This window comes from Phyllobates terribilis, unplaced genomic scaffold (genome assembly GCF_046119375.1).
Source record: "Phyllobates terribilis strain yellow unplaced genomic scaffold, ASM4611937v1 Scaffold_4__5_contigs__length_816908805, whole genome shotgun sequence".
NCBI classification, from domain to species: Eukaryota; Metazoa; Chordata; class Amphibia; order Anura; family Dendrobatidae; genus Phyllobates; species Phyllobates terribilis.
In genome coordinates this window covers 190,298,871-190,325,832 of record NW_027362764.1, presented here as the reverse complement: position 1 = coordinate 190,325,832, position 26,962 = coordinate 190,298,871, and the positions used below count along the sequence as shown (strand labels likewise).

The 26,962-nt window shown below is 40.1% G+C and overlaps 1 protein-coding gene across 16 annotated transcripts in view; it reads right to left on the bottom strand.

The window, feature by feature from the left end:
- The window catches only part of RARB (retinoic acid receptor beta), an 832,092-nt gene that overhangs the window by 87,753 nt on the left and 717,377 nt on the right, over nt 1-26,962 (bottom strand). For 14 of the 16 annotated variants that reach the window (XM_073677991.1, XM_073677988.1, XM_073677993.1 and 11 more), the window contains 2 exons: nt 17,549-17,680; nt 8,665-8,825 (listed from right to left, as the gene is read on the bottom strand). In XM_073677991.1, the coding sequence (XP_073534092.1) occupies nt 8,665-8,825; nt 17,549-17,680 (293 nt within the window). The remainder of the gene's footprint in view (nt 1-8,664; nt 8,826-17,548; nt 17,681-26,962) is intronic. The other 2 variants (XM_073678002.1, XM_073678000.1) reach the window with 1 other exon arrangement.

Genomic DNA, 26,962 nt, shown 5'->3' with positions numbered 1-26,962 from the left:
TGAAATCTACCCCAGGCACTGCTACGCAAGCTGAAATGCAGGTGGAGAATGGCCCGCCATAAACTCAGTTCTCAAGTCCAATGAACCAAAAAAACACCAACTCGGAAGACTCCCAGAACAATTTGAGAGCAAAACAAATTTACTGAAAGTGTCCAGTTCACAGATCGCTCAGTGAATTTGAAACCTATGAGTCCCAGGAAAGAGGCACATGAACTCATAGGGGACAAAAAGGTTGTAATTGCTGACACCACGAAGTTACATCTTCCCAATTCGAAAGCAGTACACCAGTCCACCATCACAAGAAAAAACAAGGGAACACCAAGAGCAATAGGGTTTTATCCGATGGACAAATTTGCATAGGTGAGTGGTAATCTGCTCAAGTTTTGGAGTTGTTATACCCACAACCAAGGATTGACAGCTGCTGCAGTACCCTCACATCGGGAGATCCCGCCGTATAGAACACATAGTGGGAGGATAGGAGTAGTAGTCTGTGCTGCTGGTATAATCCAAGAATCCAGAAGACATTGTACAAGATTGACCACGAGGTTTATTCTCAACTCGTTTCTAAGTTGGATCAACTTCTTCATCAGGAGAGTTTAATATTGTGGTTCTCCTCGTGAAAAAGTTGGTCCAACTTCAAAACGCATTGAGAGTAAACCGCAAGGTCAATCCTGTACAACGTCTTCTGGATTCTTGAATTACATCAGCAGCGCAGACTAATACTCCACAAGGAGAATCAAGTTTGGATGTACTGATGTCCTCTATAGAATTGTCATTCAAGACTTCCACAACAACAGGGTCTGTACCACAGGACTGGCACATGGCAAATGTGGTGCCAGTATTCAAAAAGGAGACAAAATCTCAGCCTGGAACTTATAGGCCGGTAAGTTTAACCTCTACTGTGGGAAAAATGTTGAGGGCTTTCTAAGAGTATCCTGGAGTATCTCAATTAAAATAATCTTATGACCCAACATCATCAAATTTCTATGAGGAATCGCTCCTGTCAGACTAATTTGATAAGGGGAAGGGAAGGAATGGATTTTTCCCCTAATATGGGGCAATTAGAATCTGCCTCATGGGGTTTTTGACTTCCTCTGGATCAATATATTAGGTTATAGGTTGAAATCAATGCACTTGAGTCTTCTTTCAACTTTAAAACTATGAAATGCTCATGCTCTGTAACTAGCCATCTGCTCTTGTTAAGTGTTTTTTTCATCAGAATTCTGCCAGCATAATAGGAGCTAGAACTAAATTTCCTTCCATTTCTCTGCATCCATTGTTCCGTCCATTATCAAATGCCTTACCTGCCAAGAACTGAAAACCTGACTCTCTGGTGCTCCTGAATACGTTTTGATAGAAAGGAGAGCAACAGATGAGACAAAGACTTGCCTCCACATAATGCAATTCCTCTCAGCATCTCTGCCACTCGAGACAGATTAGACTTGACAACAGGCAGTGGACACTTAAAGGGAGAGATACGTAGTGGCTAGCACATAGAAGTGTTTTTTCAGGTTAAGACAAATTAGTTTATAAATGAAGTGATTTGCAGTTTGGCTATTTAAGAGATACTTTTTTTGTGCATTTGCAAACTTGTAAACTTCATTCTGCAGGTTAAAGACTGGGAATGTATTTGGATATTCCGAACCCTCCAGGTTTATCGGATCATCACTGTAACATACAGCATGGCTTGATTCCAAGAAATAAAAAAGAACAAGTTTGGCCCCAGCATTAATTCCTGTTATTTAACAGCATGCTTACCCTGATTGTTTTGACTAAAAGGAAGAATAAGCAGCGACAATTGGGAAAGCACGTAGTGCAAGTTTCTCTGGTCTCAGCAGTTTCTGTCACGGTCACATCTTTGAATTTTCATGGCTTCCTAAGAATTAACAATCACAGGAATATGTACTTCCTTTGAAAATATAATAATCTCTGCTATCAATGATAAATGAAAGTCTCGGAGATCGGTCATTGTCTACATTACACAAGCTCATCCGTGTCTTCATTTAAAGTCTGTAGACTGTCTGCGCGCCTTCAAAGGACACTTTTTTTTCCTATTTAAATAAATTATTACCCTTGCAAAATAATGTTCCGTATTGCAAGAAGTGGAACTCAAGCACGGTGCTGGCATTTCACTAGCATTTGACTTGAATAATTTAGGCTTTTAAATTCTTGATTACACCTCATGCTTACGTATCAGAGCACAATCCTGAGAGTATTATAGCTTGCAAAATGAGAATGGCAAACTCTATCTTCAACATCTATTGCTCAGTGCTTGAGCTGGAATGGTGTTGTGTTTCCTGATGGAGGTCATTCTACGTGTGCTCGTGTGTTAGTGCCAAACACAATCACAGCTTACACACACACACATAGTCATTCAAGCACAAAGTGCCCGTTCCCAGGAATGCAATAGAGCCTTAATTATTGGGAAATAACCAATTGTTGTTTGTCTCATCAAGGCGACTGTGAGAGTAGTTATAAAATATATATACCCTTTTTTATTTTTTTGAGGCCTGGGCATCGCATCACATCACATCACATCACATCACAGCAGCCGCCTATAACCAATGCCATGTCCATAAGAGGTGGCTGTATTTCTTTAAGTAGTCTGATACCAAGAAAAAAAATATATATACAGTGCCTACAAGTAGTATTCAACCCCCTGCAGATTTAGCTGGTTTGATAAGATGCAAATAAGTTAGAGCCTTCAAACTGCAAACGAGAGTAGGTTTTATGAACAGAAGCATAAATCTTACAAACCAAAAAGTTATGTTGCTCAGTTGAATTTTATTAAATTTTAAACATAAAAGTGTGGGTCAATTATTATACAACCCCTATGTTTAATATTTTGTGGAATAACCCTTGTTTGCAATTACAGCTAATAATCGTCTTTTATAAGACCTGATCAGGCCGGCACAGGTCTGTGGAGTTATCTTGGCCCACTCCTCCATGCAGATCTTCTCCAAGTTATCTAGGTTCTTTGGGTGTCTCATGTGGACTTTATTCTTGAGCTCCTTCCACAAGTTTTCAATTGGGTTAAGGTCAGGAGACTGACTAGGCCACTCCAACACCTTGACTTTTTCCCTCTTGAACCAGGCCTTGGTTTTCTTGGCTGTGTGCTTTGGGTCGTTGTCTTGTTGAAAGATGAAATTACGACCCATCTTAAGATCCTTGATGGAGGAGCGGAGGTTCTTGGCCAAAATCTCCAGGTAGGCCGTGCTATCCATCTTCCCATGGATGCGGACCAGATGGCCAGGCCCCTTGGCAGAGAAACAGCCCCACAGCATGATGCTGCCACCACCATGCTTGACTGTAGGGATGGTATTCTTGGGGTCGTATGCAGTGCCATCCAGTCTCCAAACGTCACGTGTGTGGTTGGCACCAAAGTTCTCGATCTTGGTCTCATCAGACCATAGAACCTTGAACCAGTCTGTCTCAGAGTCCTCCAAGTGATCATGAGCAAACTGTAGACGAGCCTTGACATGACGCTTTGAAAGTAAAGGTACCTTACGGGCTCGTCTGGAACGGAGACCATTGCGGTGGAGTACGTTACTTATGGTATTGACTGAAACCAATGTCCCCACTGCCATGAGATCTTCCTGGAGCTCCTTCCTTGTTGTCCTTGGGTTAGCCTTGACTCTTCGGACAAGCCTGGCCTCGGCACGGGAGGACACTTTCAAAGGCTGTCCAGGCCGTGGAAGGCGAACAGTAGTTCCATAAGCCTTCCACTTACGGATGATGCTCACAACAGTGGAGACAGGTAGGCCCAACTCCTTGGAAAGGGTTTTGTAACCCTTGCCAGCCTTGTGACCCTCCACGATCTTGTCTCTGATGGCCTTGGAATGCTCCTTTGTCTTTCCCATGTTGACCATGTCTGAGAGCTGTTCACAAGTTTGGGGAGGGTCTTAAATAGTCAGAAAAGGCTGGCAAAAGAGATCTTTAATCCACACATGTGAAGCTCATTATTCTTGGTGCCTGAACTACTTCTTAATACTTTAGGGGGACCAAACAGAATTCTTGTGGTTTGAGGGGTTGAATAATAAATGACACTCTGAATTTACTTTTAACGTTTTAAAAAAAAAAAAAATAAAAAAATTTGCTGCAGTGCATTTCCCACTTCCAGGCTGATCTACAGTACAAATGTCACAATGCCAAGTTAATTCCGCATGTGTCAACCAGCTAAATCTGCAGGGGGTTGAATACTACTTGTAGGCACTGTATATATATATATATATTTTTTTTTTTGTACAGTGTTAGCCAGTAGATAGAAAAATATTTAGATTTGAGAGTCCTCAGTGGTTGATAACTTTTAATGGCTAACTGAAAAGATGGTAGCAGGTTGCAAGCTTTCGAGACTACTCAGGCCTCTTCTTCTTACTAGCCTGATGAAGAGGCCTGAGTAGTCTCAAAAGCTTGCAAACTATTACCATCTTTTCGCTTAGCCATTAAAAGGTATCAACCACTGAGGACTCTCAAATCTAAATATTTTTTTTAAGTAGTCTGATGATTCAATGCACATTTTTCAGATAATACAGCAGGGTTTTTTTTTTCCATTAAATAGGGCATCTATTAACGTGATTGTTAATGGTCAACCATTTTTGCGAGTAAAAATATGGTAATACCAGAAATACTGTTTGTCAAATTAACACTCTATTTGAAAACCCACCGCATATGGGCATGGTTTCGGCCACAGGTATCTGCCTCAGCGTGAATACACAGCCTGAGCCCTTTAAAAGGAACTTGTCATGTCCCCCAAAGATAAACTCTATATCTGCAGGCAAATGCGAGCCCGCATCAAAGGCAGGGACACGACTTTTGACATACATGTATGTCTAAGGTCATTAAGGGGTTAATAGTGTTTGGAGATGTGACAGGTTTCCTCTAAAGAAGCACTCTTATTGAAACTGTAATGGGCTAAAGCAGTGTGAATGTATACAGTTATGGCCAAAAATGTTGGCACCCTTGAAATTGTTCCAGCAAATGAATTCTTTCTCACAGAAAGTTATTGCAATTACACATGTTTTGTTACCCCCAAAAAACAGAGGAGAAAAGGTAAATTGGACATAATTTTGCACAAAACCTCAAAAATGGGTCGGACAAAATTGTTGGCACCCTCAAATATTTAGTTGCACACCCTTTGGAATAAATAAATGCAATGAATCGCTTCCTATAACCATCAACAAGCTTCTTACACTTCTCAACTGGAATTTTGGCGCACTCTTCTTTTAGAAACTGCTTCTGGTCTCTCATATTTGAAGGTGACTTCTCCCAACAGCAATTTTAAGATCTCTCCACAAGTGTACAATGGGATCTAGATCCGGACCCATTGCTGGCCACTTCAGAACTGTCCAGCGCTTTGTTTCCATCCATTTCTGGGTGTTTCTTAAAGAATGTTTGTGGTCACTGTCCTGCTGGAAGACCATGACCTAGGATGCAAACCCAGCTTTCTGACAATGGGCACCAAATTGCGACCCAAAATCTTTTGGTAATATTCAGATTTCATGATGCCTTGCACAGTCAAAGAGGCAGCAAACCAACGCCAAAAAATCTTTGAACCTCCATCGTATCTGACTGTAGGTACTGTGTTCTTTTCTTTGTAGGCCTCATTCCGTTTTTGGTAAACAGTACTGTAGAGTGATGTGCTTTACCAAAAAGCTCTATCTTGGTCTCAGTTGTCCACAAGACGCTTTCCCAGAAGGATTTTGGCTTACTCACATACATTTTGGCAAACAGCAGTCTAGCTTTTTTATGTCTCTGTCAGGAGTGGGGTCCTCCTGGGTCTATTGCCATAACATTTCATTTCATTCAAATGTCAACAGATAGTTTACCCTGACACTGATGCTCCCTGAGACTGCGGGACAGCTTGAATTTCTTTCAAACTTGATTGGGGCTTATCCACCATCCGGACTATCGGAGTTGCATCCTTTCATCATTTTTTGTCTGCCGTCCACGTCCAGGGAGATTAGCTACAGTGCCATGGCATGTAAACTTCTTGATTATGTTGCTCACCGTGGACAAAGGAACATCAGGATCTCTGGAGATGGACTTGTAACCCTGAGAATGTTGATATTTTTCAACAATTTAGGCTTTCAAGTCCTCAGACAGTTCTCTTCTCCTCTTTCTGTTCTCCATGCTTAGTGTGGCACACACAGACACACAATGAAAAGATTGAGTCAACTTATCCTCTTTTTATGTGGTTTCAGTTGTGATTTTCATATTCCCCACACCTGTTACTTGGAACAAGTGAGTTAGAACGAACATCACATGCTTGAAACAAAGTTGTTTACCCACAATTTTGGAAAGGCGCCAACAATTTTGTTCGGGCCATTTTGGGGGTTTTGTGTGAAAATATGTCCAATTTGCTCTGTTTTCTCTGTTCTTTTGTGTTGTTGCAATACATACTAAGGAAATAAACATTTGTATAATAAAACGTGTGTAATTGCAATAATTTTCTGGGAGTAATACTTCATTTTCTGGAACAATTTCAAGGGTGCCAACACTTTTGGCCATGACTCTACATAATGTAGTATCAGTGTATTACTATTCTCATTGATCGCTGTCTTCTCTGATTTACAGCACAAATGTACCCCAGTGCCCTGCTGGAATGATTCTATGTACGCCAGAAATTTGTGAAACATTTTGCAGAACGCATGACTTTTTTTTAGCTAAAATCTCACAAAAAATGTTAAAGACAAAATAAAAAAATTTTTTTAACTTTGCGCAAAATTTATGAACCACGTACACCACTTTCACAAATCTGCGGCAAAAAGAAGGCAACGAATACCATAAGATAAAGAAGAAAAGTGATGCAAATGATGATTTGGGGCCAATGTGTTACATGTGGGGCCCCTTCAATGTGTGTGCAGGTACAGGAGATCATCTGTTGGGGGCTCTATGTTGTTCTGTGAGAATTCTTTCCCTAAATAGGCAGTGAAGAAGGTCCTTCAATCACACATTCCCACAGGTAACTCTTTAAAGGGTTTGCATGCCTTTCGATGGGGCAACTAAATTGCTGGATTTTTTGGGGAATTACTTCTAACATGCTTAATTCTGCCTCTTTGGAATTTGGATGATTGTCAGTAGAACAATTATTCCTAATAGCAAAGATAAGGAAAGTTAACTGTGTGTGCATAACTAACACAGACTTACTTTACAGCCTGAAATATCTATACAAGAAACATGTGAAATAAACCCCACTTTGCCGTCCTTGATATTCTGAGGAAGTATGGTTTGCTTTGTACAATATCTGGAGTCCTTTGTGTTACTTTTATTGCCTGTGAAACATTAGGACCATTACTATTAATAAACACACAAAAAAATTATATTATGTTCATTATTAAATTGTTAGTATTTTTATTAAAAATTCAATGTTGAATTTGATATTACAGTATATGAATGAAAATACATTTAGTAGAAGAAATTAATAAAGCTTGTATGTTGTAACAGGACACTGACAAATTCATTTGTTCCTATGTGACTGGTTGAGAAGGGAACATTAGATTGTAAGCTTCTCTGATTCACGTACTGATGTGAGTTTTGACAATCTCTATACATTGCTAAGATATAAACTTTGCGTTACTCCACAAACTGATGTGAATGGTTCTGAACACTGGTAGAAGGTGGTCTGTGAAGAACGCTAACCTAGATTTCCAGTCCTGACCAATTCACTTCTCAGTCCGCTCTCCCAGCATTGCTTGTCATCTGGAAGCAGAGTGGGTAGAAGATACTTCCACAAGGTTCATCATGCAAATGATTAATTCCATAAGATCCCAGTGGCCTAACAATGCCATTGAGGCTTCTTTCAGCCGACTATTAGAGATACGCTGCTTTACTTATCTTATGTGATGCCAATGTACAGCACATTATTATAGTCCAGAGCTGTATTCATAATTCTGCTGGTTAGAAACCTTGCACAGCTTAGCTGAGCTTCAGTGATGGAAATGTTCTTTGTATGTTCTTTGGGATTCTCAAAGAGTTTATTTTCCCTCATCATTTTACTGCACTGGTGTAAAGAAAATACAAATCACTAGAGAAAGCTGTAAAACATAAATCCTTGGCTGATAAAAATAAATTACAGGATGGGGCTAAAATATCAGCACGAGGTGCTAAAGCATTGTATTTATGAAGCAATATTTTATTAGATTGTATCTTAAGTAATGTTCAAAAGTGAATTTCTTCTTTAAAAGATTTGAAAATCAAATAATTATTAAGATCACGGAAAAAAAGAAAAAAAAAACTTATACACAGTCCTGTAAACTTGGCTCCCCTGGGCACATGCCTAGAGAGCCTATGAGTACCGCCCTAGGAGTTGCTTTACGTTACGCAAGATGCTTTGTCTTGTGTTTCAGGGAAAAAGATCAGCGATGCCTTATTGAAGCTCAGCCGCTAACAATGCCCTTGTGTCTTAGTGTTAATAGTAGCAGAGATTGAATGTACAAGATAGAGCAAATAATGAGCGCAAATTTGTGCAGAGAATATGCAGAGCATAAAGGAGAGGAAACTCTGGACCAAATCTTCTTCATCTTCTTCCTAGAGAACATGTAACGGGAGTCTTACCATCACATTCATAAATCATGACTAGCAGTAGATGAAAAGAAAATGAAATCCTACATGCAAGATCAGTGTCTGGAGTGCAGCGCTTCTAAATCATTAGCAGGTAAAACTTACCGTAGTGTATTTCCCCAACTGACATAGGGAGGGGAAGGTTTCTTGATGCGCTTTTCTGATTTTCTCTGTCAGGTCATCGAGCTCAGCTGTCATCTCATAGTTCTCTATACACTCCTGTTTCGAGGGTTCTTTCTTCTTCTTGTTTCTGTCATTTCTGACTGCTGCAAGAGAGATGAAGACACTTTAGATACTGGCTACTGGGCTTAAACACTATCTCAAAGTCATCCTTAGTATGTGAAAACAGTTATCTAACCGTTTCTACTGACATGGGCATGGTATAATTGAGATATACAATACTGAGCAAAAGTTTTAGTCAGGTGTGGAAAGATGCTACAAAGTAAGAATGCTTTAAAAAATAGAAGTGTTCATAGTTTATTTTTAACAATTAACAAAATGCAAAATGAATGAACAAAATCAAAAACAGATTTGGTGTGATCACGTTTTGCTTTAAAAATAGCATCAAAACATCAATTCTTCTCAGTACACTTGCACACTTTTTGAAGAAATTCGGCAGAGAGGTTTTTTTCCAAACAACTTGGAGAAATAACCACAGATCTTCTTTGGATGTAAGGTTGTGAAAATTGTTCTGCCTCTTTATGTAATCATATATAGACTTGATGATGTTGAGATCCTGGCTCTATTGAGGCCATATCATCACTTACATCACTTCTTTATGCTGAAGATAGTTCTTAATGACATTGGCTGCATGTTTGGGATTATTGACCTGCTGCAGAATAAATTTGGAGCCAATAAGATGCCCCCTGATTGTACTGCATGATGGATAAGTATCTGCCGGTATTTCTTAGCAGTGAGCACACCACTAATCTTGACAAATCCTCAACTGTTTTTGCTGAAGTGAAGCCCCAAATTTGTAAGGAACTTTCACCATACTTCATTGTTGCCTGAAGACACTCGATATTGTACCACTTTCCAGTTCTTAGGCAAATAAACTTCCTTCTGTTACCGCCAAATATTTCACATTTTTACTCTTCAGTCTAGAGAACCGGTTGTCATTTTTCTGCATCCCAGTTCGTATGTTTTCAAGTATAGCTGATTCATATGTTCTTGTTTGCATGAGAAAATAAGGCCTTTTGGTCACATTTCTTCCATGAGACCAGTTGTGTGCACATTTCTCTGAACAGTAGATGGTGTAGCTGGGTCCCACTGGTCGATGCCATTTCTGAACTGATTGGTAAAATTGGGAGACAATAAGCGCAAATAGGGTCTTATCCGGCAGACAATGAAAAGGTGAGAGGGTTGTGAAATCCACAACTCAGGTTCAAGGTGAGTTCAGCTGCTGCAGGACAGAAGACGACTGTCGTGTAGAACAATGCTTGGAGGATGGGAGTAGGGAGCTTGCTGGGATATTTCCAATAGAATCCAACAGTCTTGATGCCAGATTGATTTAAAAGTAATTTAATTGAAACGCGTTTCCAAGTTGGACTAACTTCTACATCAGGAGAACCACAATATCCCAGCAAGCGCAGATCACCACTCCCATCATCCAAGCACAGATCTGAACTGATAGCACTGCTGGACCTATTCCGATTTTAAAGACAAGTAAGCAAGATGTGTCTTTCATATTCTGCACTAAGTTTCCTTATCTGACCATTGTGTCTACGGTGCTCAAAATTGTTTATTTCTTGATGCTTCTTAAAATGAGCATGAACAGCACATCTTGAAATGTCTGTCTGCTTTAAAATCTTTGCCTTGGCGAGACCTTGCTGATGCAGTATAACTACATTGTGTCTTGTTGCTGTGCTCAGTTTTGCCATGCTGTATGACCTGTGGCATGAAACTGTCATCCATAACCTCACCTTTGTATCTGAATTTGGCAGCTCCTCACCCCACTTTAAGCCTTCTACCCCGCTGTTTCTGTTTCACATATTGTCTGGGTTTCAACCTACATGTGAAAATGCTGATCATTATCACCTGTTTGGAATATTTGGTTACTCATTCACCTGACCATAATCTACAAAATCACTGACATTGTGCCAGTGTAACTAGAAGAATTGATGAAGTTTCAAAAGGCAAAGGGTGGTCTCACCAAATATTGATTTGATTTACATTTCCCTTATGCTCATTCACTTATCATTCACATTTTGTTAACTGATGAAAATAAACTATTAACACAAGTATTTTTTAAAGCATTCTTATTTTGCAGCATTTTTTCCACACCTGCCTAAAACGTTTGCATACCACTGTATTTAGATGCCATATAGTGTACATTTATTTGTACAACTAATAGAAATCTTCTGATTGCAATGTATAAAACATTTATATCACTCTTTGATGAACTTTGATACCTAAACCTGATTGCTACCTACAGATCCAGACTTTCCAGGTCTAAAGTGGTTTACTGATCTTTTTAATATTGCCAAAGATTGGGATTGTTATAAAGAAAATAAATAAGTGTCACCCCTTGAACATCCCTCCACTATAGTGCCATGATTTGGTGATCTTCCCCATTACTGGAAATGACTTCCAGAGTAGTTGCACTGGATATAAATGAGATGTAATGTTTGTTTCTTCATGTTCTAACAATCCCTAGTCTCTGCCAAATTTTGAAAATATCCTTTAAAAGGAGTAGAAATGCCAGGTAGGCTAGGGTTAAATCCTAGCTCAGCAGCCTTTGATTAGTGCACCTGGCTAGCTCTGCATATAAACAGGCTAGGTGTTCATCTAAGCTAGTCAGCTCAGGGAGGCTGACCAGACTGAATGTTTCTTGAAGCTGAAAAGAGAGACAAGCCAGAATCCCTCTCTGAGAAGAGTCTGCACAGGCTGTGTGCAGAAAACCGCAAGTATCAGAGTTTCTATGGACAATAGCTGTTTTGTGTGTCCAAGCTGCAACTAGTTCAGTCATGTATGAGTAGACAGTGTCTGTTCTGTTTATTTAGTGTATGGACTAGGTTAGGGATTTTATGTTTATGAGTTTGTTTTGGTGCTCTGCAACCTGTGGAAAGCAATAAAAACTGCAAGTGTTTGGACCAAAACTGCGCGGAACGCTACCTAAGGCCTAATGCCTATCAGAGAGAGTGAGTCCCTATAATGGGTATTCACAGACATTTATGGCAAATCCTGGTATAAAAAAGGGAAGAAACATCATCTTTTGTCTTTTTCTATCTACTCAGTTTCTTTTGGGACTCGCCCATCTATGTATGCCACTATGGATTGTCTTTCTAGTCTGGTAATACCCATAATATTTTAATAGGATGAAAGTCCCAAACTAGGTAAATCTTAAATATAAACATGATTAAAGATAAACATATTAATTTTTAAAAAGTGGGCCCGTGGTGGTTTGAGAATAATAAAAAAAAAACATATACCCATCTATCAGACACTCTGTACTGCTGCCTGAGTTCCCTGCTGGTCTCTGTGCTCCCTCTTAAATCTCAGAAGGAACTAGCGTAATTGGCTGCAGTTGTCATGTGATGTCTCCTCACTTCCTCTTCCAGCTGAGGATGCCTGAGTATTGCAGCCAATCAGTGCTCTCCGAACTGGAAGAGGGAACAGTTCTGACAAATGCTAGGTATGTTTGTTTATTTTTGCAAACCACCATGGACTTATTTTTTAAGTGTCCAGGTAAGTCTTTTCATGTAGAATTTTTCAACCAAGTCAAGGTATCTACGGTAATTTACTTTCACTTGTTAACAAAGACCGGAGCTGAATTTATCTAATGATTCTATATATAATATCAGCTATACTGGTAGCACCGGTGTATATGTATTAATTGTGTGACATTTTTGTTATATGCTGTATTTGTTCTTTATACTTCTTAAATGCAATACATCCACATATAAAACACTGAGATGCTATTCGCTTCTGGGAATACAACCCTATTAGCAGACTGACAGCTTTCCTGAACGTACTTAGCTCCATGCCTGCTTGTGGAGCACAAACACATCATTTAAGGCCAGCTTATGAATTTCTGCCAAGGATTCCCAGATACAAGGAATGATTCACAGGGGAATCACTGTACAGTTCTTTTGCAGCAGCTTCACTGCCACCTGATTTTTCCTAGAAGCCTTATATAAAGAAGAAAATCCACTCTTCCATTCCAAAACATATCTCTATATTTCTAATGTATTCAAATATATTCTATCTATCTACAATAGCTACGTATCTATAGTATCCATTTTTTATGTATTTCTATTTATTATGAATCTACAGCGGACTTCCTATTTGATGCAGTCCGTGCAGTTGTTCAGGGGCCCAGTAGGTTATTATGTACACTATCTTAAAGGGATTATCCACTACTCAGATACCCCATTCTCAATTGCTATATTCCCCCTTAAAAATAAAAACAGCCAATACTCACTTCCGGTGCAAGGGCATTTACAGTGATAACAGATCCTGCTCTCCCGGGGCTCATGTGACATTGTTATGCCATGTGAGCCCTGCAGCCAATCAGTGGCCGCTTCACTCTCATTTCACTTGGACGTAACTAACATATGGAGAGACAAAACCTAATATAGAAATAAAATGAACATATACCCTGCTATAAGTAAGTAAAAAGCAACTGTGCATATAAATAAAATAGGGTACTTAGTAAACACTGTTTGTGATTAAAAAAAGTGTAAAAGCCATCCCACCAGCGCCAAGGTGTAGTCAGTCAGGACGGTCCTAACGTCTAGTGTTAAAACCTACCATGTGTCAAAAATGACTTCAATATGAATAAGAGCTGAGCAGATCCGGGGCCCAACTATTAACACCCAGCAATGGGAATCTGTATAAACACAATCCCAGATTTAATACTAGAGGTTAGGACTATCCCAGCTGGGTACACTTTGGTGCTGGTGGGATGGCTTTTACGCTTTTTTTTTTTTTAATAAAAAAGTGTTTACTAAGTACCCTATGTTATTTATATGCATTATTTATTTTTACTTATGGTACTTATAGCACGGTATATGTTCATTTTATTTCTATCTTAGGTTTTTTCCCTCCATATGTTAGTTACGTCCAAGAGAAATGAGAGTGAAGCGGCCATTGATTGGCTGCAGGGCTCACATGGCATAAAAATGTAACATGAGCCCCGGGAAAGCAGGAGCTGTTATCACTGTAACGGACCTTGCACTGGAAGAGCAAAACCTATCTTAGGTTTTGTCTGCTTAATACTCCTACACATTGCATGTATAACAACTTACATTCCAGTTCATTACTTCCAGTTTAACACATGGAGGGAGTTAGAGAACAGCAGCACTCCTTCAGTGTGTCAGTTTCGTCTGAAGGAAGTGAGGTTGAAGTGCCTGCTGAATGGCTGCAGGGCTCCCGTGACAATGTCACACAGGCACTGGAAGAGCTGTAATAGCACTCGCAGCAGAGGTGAGTATATGCTATTCTTATTTTATAAGAGGAAATATAACAATTGAGAAGGTATCTACTGTATCTATCTATCTGCATGTTAAATCCCAGTATACATGAAGGCTGGGAGAATATAAATGCAGGCTTTTCCGTTGACTCTGCTGGGTACACTTATGCCGTCACAACTTAATTATCTTGATTTAGTATACTAGGTTAGACAAGACAAATGTTTTTTCTTTTGCATAAACTGCCATATTTCTGTTCCCCTTTGCACACTTGCAAATAATTTTAATAAAAGAGCGTGTGGGGTAAATCTGTTACATTCCGGCTGGCTTCATTAGATTATTGCTGAGATTTATAAGTAAAAAGCATCCATCTGGCCTCACTACCCTTGGCTTCCACATACTCAATACTACGGAAAATTAGATTATTCTGATTAAAACAAAATGTGAAAAATTCACCACACATTTACAAATCTGATAATCCATCACTATTCCAACCCTGCCTATAATAAAAATAAATCAGAAGCCAGCATGTTTCAACCTAATTTTTTAAGCATGACATTTTCCTCTGCGTTTCTTTCCTAAATGTCACCCCATTCTACAAGACTGAGTGATTCTGTCCCCAGGGACCGTCAGTCATTGCACAGTCTGAGACTGCAGCTCACCAGCCATGGCGCATTTTATTTTGTAGACATCACTTTCATCCAAGCTACAAAAGATCATCAAAAAAGCATTAAATCCAGGGGCTGCACCAACACAAGGGTAACTTGGGGTGGGGGCATCCAACTAAGCTAGTATCATAGTTTATAAGGCAATCTAGATTCTGTGTGTTCTACATCTTACTACATAAAGTAGATGTGAGTGCACAACTCAGCTCTTTCGATCTTGGGGCTCCATGGTCAATATTAGAACTTCATGAAGCAAATAAGATACTGATTATTTCTGGTTCTATCTAATATTTAGGGCAGAACTACTAAACTTTTTAAGATTTTTTGTCTTATTTTCGCTTATACGTAGAAGTGTAGAGAGAGTGTCCTATAACAGACCTGCTGGGCTTCAGACAGCAGTCTGGAGGAGAGGCGCTCTGGACTCTTATGATGATCATGATTTAAAGAGAATCTGTTACCAACTATTGTCAACTCCATCTGAGAACAGCATGGTGAAGGGGCACCTAACTATAGTTTTGGTAAAATCACTGTTTTATCTGCTGGAGATCTTCCAGTTCTCTGAATGCTGAGCTCTGTATAACCCCTCCCACACCACTGATTGGCAGCTTTCAGTGTACGCAGTGCATAGGTAGAAAGCGGCCATTTAGTGGCGGGGAGAGAGTTATACAGAGCTCATTAATATGGTGGATTATATGGCAGCTGCTTAGTAGTCCTTTAGTAATAATTTCCTGCTAACCACAATGTGATTTTATCAAAACTACAGCAAGAAGCTCAGTAAGTGTCATATCGCTGGAATCAGGGTTTCGCCCCTGCATAATTCTGCTCTCAAATTAGATGTCAAAATCCTGGTGACAGATTCCCTTTAAGTACAGAGAATTAATGAAATCTAGTTGAATGCCTGTTTGTGACATTTGAAATTATCAGTGTCACCATAATGAAATATAGCTTAACACACAACAATCACACTTTTGTTGGAAGGCCAATATTCAGAGGATAAAATGGGATTTGGGGCTCACAATCTGGTTTAAGGTGATGCTCGCCCTCACCGATCTTCTACAGTTCTTGTTCATATGGCTACCCGATGCCCACTGGTCCCTCTACAACACAAAGGAAATTAAAGGAAATTCTCTCTCGGACAATCACTGGCTGAAGTGGATACTTTAACCACAAACCTTTTAAAAAATAGTTTTATCTACTGGCAATACCTAATCTCTAACACCTACTTACACTACTGAGTATGTTTAATGAGTTTTTCATGAATCATATGGCGTTTACAATATTTTTCAGATCTGTGGAGACTTCATTGGATAGGCAGCACGGTAGCTTAGTGGTTAGCACTACAGCTTTGCAGCGCTGGGGTCCTGGGTTTAAATCCCATCACGGATATCATCTGCAAGGAGTTTGTATGTTCTCCCCGTGTTTGTGTCGGTTTCCTCCATGTTCTCCGGTTTCCTCCCACACTCCAAAGACATACTGATAGGGAATGTAGATTGTGAGCCCAATGGGGACAGTGATGATAATGTCTGTAAAGTGCTGTGGAATTAATGGCGCTATATAAGTGAGTAAAATAAATAGAATCAATTGGATAACCAACCAGAGCCGAGGAAAAGCTGTACCTAATCCCTGTTTTGGGCAAAAAATTAAGGGATTTCTTTAAAATAAAAGTAAACACTCTAAAATGTGTGTGCACACATTTAGATCATTCAGTACTTTCCTTTACTTACACAACAGGGAAAGATCATGCCCTGCTACACTTGAAGGGTTTGAAATCAGTGGGACTTGTCGCATATTAAATGGCCATAATAGGTCTTCACAAGATGAAGATGCAGCCTCTCTACACTCGAGATAACTGATGAAAAGCCCAAATAAAAATGCCTTACAAGAGTATTCTAAAATGGGTTTTCTCAACCAATCAACGCCTTTAAGTGGTTTAAAGCTCAATACCATTCTTTCCAAGTTATGTCTGGGGTGATCAACAATTTACAGTTATAGTTCTCATGGGAGCTATTACCCAGATTTCCCAAAGGGCAAATCTGCCTAATTAGACAGTGATACACCATCCACCATTCCCAACTGTTGCACAACTGGAAGAAATGCATGAGCAGGTTGGGACACCTTGCCATGAGCCACTATTGGAGCAGTAGTGGTGGCTAGACTGGCTGTCACCAATATTTACCAGTAATCCTTCTAACTCGTAAACAGCGGAATTCAAGATCATGACAACTGAAGAACTGCTATATTTTTTTGATACACAAATAAATACTGAATTTTGCTTCTTCATAATATTTTTGGCAACCTTATAGCAGCTGTTGAGTAGACTGATGTCCGAAATGTATGATTAACATCATATATCGCAATGTGTTAAGAATAATACCAGTCAAAGGTGCCTCATTTATAAATTCCTACCAGGTGTCTTCCTTTGTTTTTCCTACAGTTATATGACAGGTTGACTTTCTTTTCCTTGGTGCTCTTCTGATTTAGTAGAAACAAGATCACAGTATTAAATGGCAAGCCACCGCAGTAATTAGGAGGTTGGCTTAAATGGTGGCTTTTTGTCAACCGAGGTCAAACTGTCTTAACTCCTTCTTTGACCTTGGTCTCATATATATTATTTATATGACTTTTTAGCTCTTTGCAGTTTTGCCAGCACCTACAGTTTCACATGAAGAACCTTTAACAACAAGAGTTAAATATGATTTACAGACGTGGGGTAGAAAGGAAATTACAGTGACTTGTTTTTGGGAACGGTAAAGTTATTGTGACAAAATTGAGTTTTTCCATGTGACTGTAAATCAGGGTGAGCTCTGAGATTCTGAATCTCACTGTGAAGTACTAGCCGGGGACTTTCTTTCCAGCAGTTCATCACACAGAGTTAACTCACTAAAATAACGTTTTCTACTTGGATTAACTGACCCAGTTTTCTTGGCTCACAAATGGAAACAAAGGCTGTATCTTGGATGTCAGATGACGTCTGAAATGGAGTAAAGAGGTTGTGTGTTTTGCGAGGCTTGCTAGATAAGAAGCTGTCCTTTTTCTGTTTGATACCTTCGGGATCCATTTAAAAAGAAAAAAAAAAGGACAAAATAAGAACTGATATAAACTGCTGTCTTTAGAGACAATGAAGGTTAAAAGGACGAGAAAATAATACAAATAAATAATTTTTGCAGCTTTTGTTACAAGTGTGATTCGAAGTGTGAGTGCAGACTTTAGTCTTCTCATAGGAGTATTATATATATATATATATATATATATATATATATATATATATATATATATATACACAGTACAGACCAAAAGTTTGGACACACCTCATTTAAAGATTTTTCTGTATTTTCTTGACTGTGAAAATAATTGTACATTCACACTGAAGGCATCAAAACTATGAATTAACACATGTGGAATTATATACTTAACAAAAAAGTGTGAAACAACTGAAAATATGTCTTATATTCTAGGGTCCTCAAAGTAGCCACCTTTTGCTTTGATGACTGCTTTGCACACTCTTGGCATTCTTTTGATGAGCTTCAAGAGGTAGTCACCGGAAATGGTCTTCCAACAATCTTGAAGGAGTTCCCAGAGATGCTTAGCACTTGTTGGCCCTTTTGCCTTCACTCTGCGGTCCAGCTCACCCCAAACCATCTCAATTGCGTTCAGGTCTGGTGACTGTGGAGGCCAGGTCATCTGGCGTAGCACCCCATCACTCTCCATCTTGGTCAAATAGCCCTTACACAGCCTGGAGCTGTGTTTGGGGTCATTGTCCTGTTGAAAAATAAATGATGGTCCAACTGAACGCAAACCGGATGGAATAGCATGCCGCTGCAAGATGCTGTGGTAGCCATGCTGGTTCAGTATGCCTTCAATTTTGAATAAATCCCCAACAGTGTCACCAGCAAAGCACCCCCACACCATCACACCTCCTCCTCCATGCTTCACGGTGGGAACCCAGCATGTAGAGTCCATCCGTTCACCTTTTCTGCGTCGCACAAAGATACAGTGGTTGGAACCAAAGATCTCAAATTTGGACTCATCAGACCAAAGCATAGATTTCCACTGGTCTAATGTACATTGCTTGTGTTCTTTAGCCGAAACAAGTCTCTTCTGCTTGTTGCCTGTCCTTAGCAGTGGTTTCCTAGCAGCTATTTTACCATGAAGGCCTGCTGCACAAAGTCTCCTCTTAACAGTTGCTGTAGAGATGTGTCTGCTGCTAGAACTCTGTGTGGCATTGACCTGGTCTCTAATCTGAGCTGCTGTTAACCTGCGATTTCTGAGGCTGGTGACTCGGATAAACTTATCCTCAGAAGCAGAGGTGACTCTTGGTCTTCCTTTCCTGGGGCGGTCCTCATGTGAGCCAATTTCTTTGTAGCGCTTGATGGTTTTTGCAACTGCAATTGGGGACACTTTCAAAGTTTTCCCAATTTTTCGCACTGACTGACCTTCATTTCTTAAAGTAATGATGGCTACTCGTTTTTCTTTACTTAGCTGCTTTTTTCTTGCCATAATACAAATTCTAACAGTCTATTCAGTAGGACTATCAGCTGTGTATCCACCAGACTTCTGCACAACACAACTGATGGTCCTAACCCCAATTATAAGGCAAGAAATCCCACTTATTAAACCTGACAGGGCACACCTGTGAAGTGAAAACCATTTCCGGTGACTACCTCTTGAAGCTCATCAAGGGAATGCCAAGAGTGTGCAAAGTAGTCATCAAAGCAAAAGGTGGCTACTTTGAAGAACCTAGAATATAAGACATATTTTAAGTTGTTTCACACTTTTTTGTTAAGTATATAATTCCACATGTGTTAATTCATAGTTTTGATGCCTTCAGTGTGAATGTACAATTTTCATAGTCAAGAAAATACAGAAAAATCTTTAAATGAGAAGGTGTGTCCAAACTTCTGGTCAGTACTGTATACATATATATATATATATATATATATATATATATATACTGTATGTACCCGTTTATTTCCTTTGTGCATATTGGAACAACACAAAGAAAAAGAGAAAAAAAAAGTCAAATTGTGACTGTGTACACAACACATGTGTAATTACAATAATTTTCTGGAAGAAATACAGTTGTGCATACCCCGGCAGAATTTTTCCTTTCTTGGCCTTGTTTCAGAGAATATGAATGATAACAAAAAAACTTTTTCTCCACTCAAGAGAAAACACAGTAGTTTGACAATAAATGGCTTCACCCAAACAATAACCATGAGTTGAGAATTTTTTTTTTGTTATCATTCATATTCTCTGAAACAAAGCCAAGAAAAGAAAAATTCTGCCGGAGTATGTAAACTTTTGAGCACAACTATACTTCATATTCTAGAACAATTTCAAGTGCGCCAACACCATCAGCCATGACTGCATATAAATATATATATATATATATATATATATATATATATATATATATATATATATTAGTATTATTACAGAAGTTACATGAAACTGGACAACTTATGAGCTAACCACAGGTCATTCATATGGGATCAATGGGAGTGCAACACATGGCGCCCCCACGCATCCACTGAAATCCATTCAAACAGCAACCTGGTATGACTGATGTAGGGGGTGGAACATATCACCGCTGTTCATTGCTTGATGGCCAATACCGAGTACTGCACCTTATTGTCCACTTAAGAGCATCAGGTAAATAATTCAAATCAAACTCTGATCAGAGACTGAGCAGAGTGTGCACTGATTCTCACAGATGAAGAGAAGATGGAGAAAAAAATGTCTCCATCTTCTCCATTCTGTCAGTCCATGGAAATTGGGCTGCACTCAGATGTCATCCGAGTGCACTCCAATGGCTTCCACGGATTCATTGACTTGCATGTCTGAGTGTGACTCATAATATCAGATCAATCTTGGGCATGCTGCGATTTTTTTTCCTCGGACCAGTTCAGTGCGAGGAAAAGATCTGACATGTGCACAGCCCCATGTAATAACATTGGTCTAAGTGCTATCCTGTTTTGTTGGATTGCACTCGGACAGAAAATGCAGCCATGTGCACGAGGCCAAATGGGAGATAATTGCAATTCTTGGCAATGGCCACTAAGCAATGTACGGCACTGCTTTGTTCCACCCCCTACATCAGCAATACCAGGTTGCTATTAGAGCGGATTACAGCTGATTGGTAGGGGTGCCAGGTGCCAATCTCATATTTATGACCTATCCGGTGGAGTTAGCTATTGTCTAAGGAGGAATTAAAGGGACTATGTCACCATGTTTTTGCTACCCCATCTCAGAACAGTATGATGTAGAGGTACAGACCCTGATTCCCATGATGTACCACTTAATTAACTGGGTGCTGCAATTTTGATTAAAAATTGTTTTATCTGCGGTAAATCTCTGAATGCTGAGCTCTGCATAAGCAGAAAGCTGACAATCAGTTGTGGGGAGGGGTTGGACTACCTGACAGCAGGCCAAGAAGTTCTCTAGCAATTATCTCCTGCTGATAAAACAGTGACTGTAAAAAAACTTCAAGTATGCCAGTAATTGACCACATCGCTGGAATCAGGGCATCTTCTCCTGCCTTATGCTGCTCTCAAATTAGATAGAAAAAACCTGATGACAGATTCCTTTCAAGCAGCGCCACCACAGGTGAAGTAATGCAATACACATTTCTCATGACATCAATGCTATCTACTGCATGGACCGGCTGGGTCTTCTAGGACAGGTGATATCTTTGTGGCTTCTTTCTGTCCTAGTTCCTGAACCCCAATTAACGCAACATTCTCGAATAACCTTCTTATGGGAAAAATATAGGAAACCTTCTTAAAAAAAATGTGTACAAAATGAGAATAAATGAGAATTGATATGATTGTCCAAGAGCCCAAGTACATCTATGCACATTCTTACTGTAAATTATATACAAAACTTTTTCAATGATTTTCGTGAATACTAATTAAAACGAAAGAAATGTGGTCGGCTCTAAAACACCAAACAAACTGTCCTAGAAATGCATAAATTCTATAAGTAAGAAGGATAATTGGGTAAGCACAAAAATGATTAGTTAGTTATCTCTGCATAATGCTTAGCTAAAATATTTGTCTTGTGTTTTCAGCTTGAGAAGGCCCAGGTCTACACAAAGGACATCGTATCCTGTGACATACACTAGCCATAGAAATACTAGAAATACATTGGGGGAGATTTGTCAAGAGGATCATGGGATATAAGAATCTAGAAATAACTCGGAAATAATGCAAGTTGTGCCAAATTTATGTAATAATTTGCTTATGTGACTTAATATATTTGTCGTCACTTGAAAGGTGTGTACGGTACTGCATAGCCGGCAGACATTAATACCAATAGAGCATATAAATCACAACTCCTCTTAACCATTTCTCATATGTTTAAACATCTTGAGCCCTTAAAAAAAGAGACTGAAGCAGAGGTGTAGCTAGGGGTTCAGCTCAGGTGAAAGGGGGCGAAAAATCTGAGTGGGCCCCTAACCAGGTAACGCTGATTAAAACTATGGTTGCACAGCCTAATAGTGGGTATAAGGAACCTCAGCAGATAATAATGCTGTTACTAAAATGAAATCACTATACAAATACCAACACTGATATTACCACCATATGGTGACATATAGTGGTAGATACCAGTCCTGCAGAACAAATCGGAGATCACAGTACAGTTATTGATGGTGACTTACAGAAGACACTCTTTCTGAAGGAGTCGTTCACTTTTCCCGTCTTTTCCATCTGGCCCAGACCGACATGACAACTTCTCCAGCCAAGATTCATCTGCAGAGATAACAACAAAGACACATTTGACTTCTCACATTTCCAACACCATCCTCATCTATTCCCAACCTGCACAAACTCCTCATCCTGAGGTCACCCCCAATGCTGAGCTGCTGCCATATGTGTCCCTATAATTGGACCTGTTGTGTGGTACAATAATGGTTCCTCTCACTGCCCACATAATAATGACCACCACTTTGCCCCTTACATAGTAAAATGCTCTCTAGATGGTAAAATTGCCCCCTAGAAAATATTAATGCCCCATGTGCACCTTTCACAGTCACAGTACTCTGAGCACCCCTATAACAATAATGCTTAAGTCCCCACTTAACATTTAAAGAGATTTTCCACTACTGCTTTAATCCCCTTTCGTTAGACTTAACTCTTCCTAGCTAACACTTTTCTAATATACTTTTATTATCTGCCCTATTTCTGTAAGCTCATCTCTCTGTGGGTCATATAGCCGTCTGTTTTGATTCTGGCTGTGCTACCTCCGATCTGGGGACTGGAATCGGACGAACAGAGCAGGGCACGTCACTGGTGGGGACGGGACTATGTCTCGGTGAGTGACAGCAGTCTGAGCACGCATGGTCAGATCAGAATTCACTCTCCCCTCTGTAGTCCCCACACTTTATGTTAATCCTCACAGTAGTCCCCACACTTTATGATAGCACCCACATTAGTCCACACTTTAAACCGCACTTATCAGCAGGATTGTGCTCAGTAAACCACATACACTGTCAGGTGGGCGACATTACACTGATTAAAATGATAACTTTGTTGATGAAATCCATCCTGTGGTTCTTTTTTAATCTTCATTTTCAGTTGTGAGATACTGATATGCTCGTGCTTTGGGGCGGCCTGTGGGGTGGGCTCTATCTGGTGCTCTGCTTATGTATTCCACCGTGTGCTTTCTGACAGGTCACTGTGCTTTCAGTGACCTGCCTCCTATTTTATATACTGCATGTGTAATTCTGTGGTTGAAATGTAGAAATTGACATGCAGCTAAATGGCCCCGCTGCCCGCGTGTGTGCGCAGTAGCACCTATCGTTTGCCGATAGATGCTACTGCGCAAGCGCCGCTAGTGGCGCCATTTTGTTGGAGGATAAAAAAACTTGCCTGCAACAATATGGCGCCGCCGGCCGCGCTTACGCACTATCATTTATCGGCAATGAGAGATGCAACTGCGCATTTTACTGCATGTCAATTAATAGAGCACCCCCCACAAGAAGCCCCAAAGCACGAGCATATCAATATCTCAAAACTGAAAATGAAGATTAAAAAAGAACCACAGAATGGATTTCATCAACAAAGGTATCATATTAATCAGTGTAATGTCGCCCACCTGACAGTGTATGTGGTTTACTGGTCACAATCCTGCTGACAGGTGCGCTTCAAGGGCCCCCACAATAGTCCCTACACTATATTATGGTTCCCAAATAAGACACCATACTGTATGATGGCCCCCCACATTATTTCCCATGCTGTATAATGGCCCCCACACTTTGAGGGCCCCCCACAGTAGCCCCTAAAAGGTATGAGAGCCCTCATTCCCACTGTATGAGGGTCCCCCTCAATGTATGATACACCCACAGTCACACAAAACATTTTAAAATAAAAAATGTCATATACTCAAGTAATTCAGGATCCTGAAGAGTCCACTGGGCTGACAAACGTGTTGATGTCCCTGCACTATCACTCTCAGCAATGACAGGATGATGCCATGGCCAAGACGCGGGCACACTCACAGGAAAGTCATCAGAGTCCCGACGCGGCACGATGACATTACTGCGCCGGGACTCTGACTTTCCTGTGCGTGCGTTGACGCCTCGGCCAATGCATCATCCTGCCGTGGCTGAGAGTAGCAATGCAGGGAGATAACCTCTCCCTGCCCTGCTGCAGAGCTCAATTGTATCGGCGTGCAGTTCATGCCGATACAGTTAAGTGTAGCATAGCTCTGGGTGTGTCCCTCTGGGCGTGGGGCCCGGGGTGATGCTACTGGGCTGAAGAAAGAGTCATGGCGGCCGTACCCCAAACACAGCCACTGTAAGTTAACTGCCGTCCATGAGGCCGGGATGCATAATCCTAAACTTGTTGTCCATTACTATGCTAATAATGACCTATCCTAAGGCTAGGGTAGTTGGTCCAATTATGCTAATCACACTCTGATTAAACTATAATCAGAGGTTGATCAAAGTTTGATCAGAGTCTGAATCTATTCTCTCAGATGAATAGAAGAAAAAAAATAAAAATAATTTCTCCATCTTCTGCAATCTGACAGTCCGTGAAAATTAGACCTTACTTGAAGGTCGTCCTAATGCAGTCTGATTTTTTCCACGGACCCATAGACATGAATGGCCACGTACGGTCAGATAATTGGATGCAATTTGTGCATGCTGCGATCTTTTCTTCGGACCGACTGGAAATGTGCACGGCCCCATACAATAAAATTGGGACAAATGCTATCCGTCAAAATGACAAAAAGCACGTGTCCGATTTTTACAGTCATGTGCATGAGCCCTAAAGATGGATCATCAATATCAGATCGGTGATGGTCCAACACCCAGAACTCCCAACAATCAGCTTTTTATTGCTCTGGCGACTCGTATCCTCCATTTTTAGAAGCTATTCCTTTTGCAGTAGAAGTCTCCATGTGCCTTTTTCCTTTTGTTTCCAAGTTTTATAACTGCAGGTGTAATTTGATCTTTCACTGCAGACAGATTTGTAGACATATTTGAGCAGTTTTGAGAGTGAATAATCAGCACATGAGAGAAAAATGACTGATAAGTGGTGGAAGAGTAATAGACAACCTCTTCAAGTCTGTCTCAACTCCATTCAGAGCTTGTGGAGTGTTCAAATGACGCAGACGTCAGCACACCTCCCTTGAATGTGCATGTCTTCAAGCAAGCTAGAGTGAGCACGCATGGGCACGGTGACTATTCATCACTTCTGTGATGAAAAGTAGTTTGCATACAATAAAACTTTATACTTTAGATAATACAGTTAATAATAATATAGAGAAAACTTTACATAGATAAAAAAAATGACAGTATCAACCATTGGCAGTAATTTGGGAACGTAAAAGGTATTGACAGGTTACCTTTAAGATAGAAAAGTATTTCAGAACTGTGATTTAAAGGACAAAGACATAAATTAATAGAGACCATAAAATCATGACAAAAACAGCTACCCCAGTCTTTGAGCATATTCTATGAGATACAACAATAAGTACTCCATAGCTGGACGACATACTTTCTTCCCTTGTAATCAAACATCTCGGCCGAACATGCCGAGATACAACACATAATTCTAAATTAATTAGTGTTCTCTGCTCTGGCCTTTCAAGTTTCCTGGCACTTAACAAGCACCTCTTAAAAATGAAGACATAATACAAAGTTAATTAAATATGGGGCCATATAAAAATTTCCTTTCTTGCAATGATAAAGTACAAAGAAAAATGGGTCAGTATGTTTGGTTTGCTTATTTTTCCAGCTCCATTCATTCCAGCTGCCAGTCATAGAACTACCCTGGCCTAAAATTCCCTGTAAAAGCACAATGAATTAGTCGAAGGCAAAAAGCTAAAATCACATTCAGTTGCAACCCAAAGATGTATGGATGTCTCATGAAACTTAAAGTCCTTGCTTAAACAAACAGGTATTGTATTAGTCGTAAAAGGAAAAAAACTTATGTATTTAGAACACTGAAGGCAAAATCCTGCACTTAATTAAATGCTCATCACCCCTAGGCATTGCCTCCAGGGTTCCAATGTGTAAGTTTTCAATGTCAGCTGTAGAATTAGCTTTGTACATGAATGGAAACAAGTCCAAATAAGTTCCATCCACAAATAAGACCATCTTGAGAACAAGATGAAGATCTTTCCAACATAGATTCAGTGTAAACAATAAAGAAATGGCCTAAAAAAGGAAATAGTGGAATTGTAACTATTTTTTTAAGTGAGCAATCATTACATCATTAGACTATCCCCACATGAAGGTATCTAAGTATAACGGTTAACAGTTGTCAGATTTTGTAAATTATGCTATCATGCCAAGTAATGTAACAGGTATCATAGGCCATACTTAAAGAGTGTATCCAGGACTATTTTTTTACTATGGGTCTATAAACTACCAGGCAGGTAGTTGCTAATTACCTGCCTCTTTTAGCTGATGTTGGCACTGAGCATTCACTGACCGCTCCTGCCGGCGATCCACCTGCTCCACATCAACAGAGCAGCTCTTCCTCTTCCCTGTCAATGGGCCGTGACTGTGGATGACATGGTGATTGACAGCCGGCTCCCCGCAGTTAGGCAGTGGGGAGCCGCTGGCTGTGAATCAGCATGACTTTAGCAGACACGCCCCGTCAATAGAGCAGAGCAGAAGAAAGGCCGCTGCTCTGTTGACATGATGTCAGTGGAAGACACAGAATCGCCGGTAGGAGTGGGCTATGACCACTCTATGCCAGCACAGATCGGCAACAGGTAGGAAGGTAGCAACTAACTGCCTGTTAGTTCTAAGGCCCATAGTAAAAAAAAAAAAAATAGTCCAAGATAACGCCTTTAATTACTCCACAAGAATAA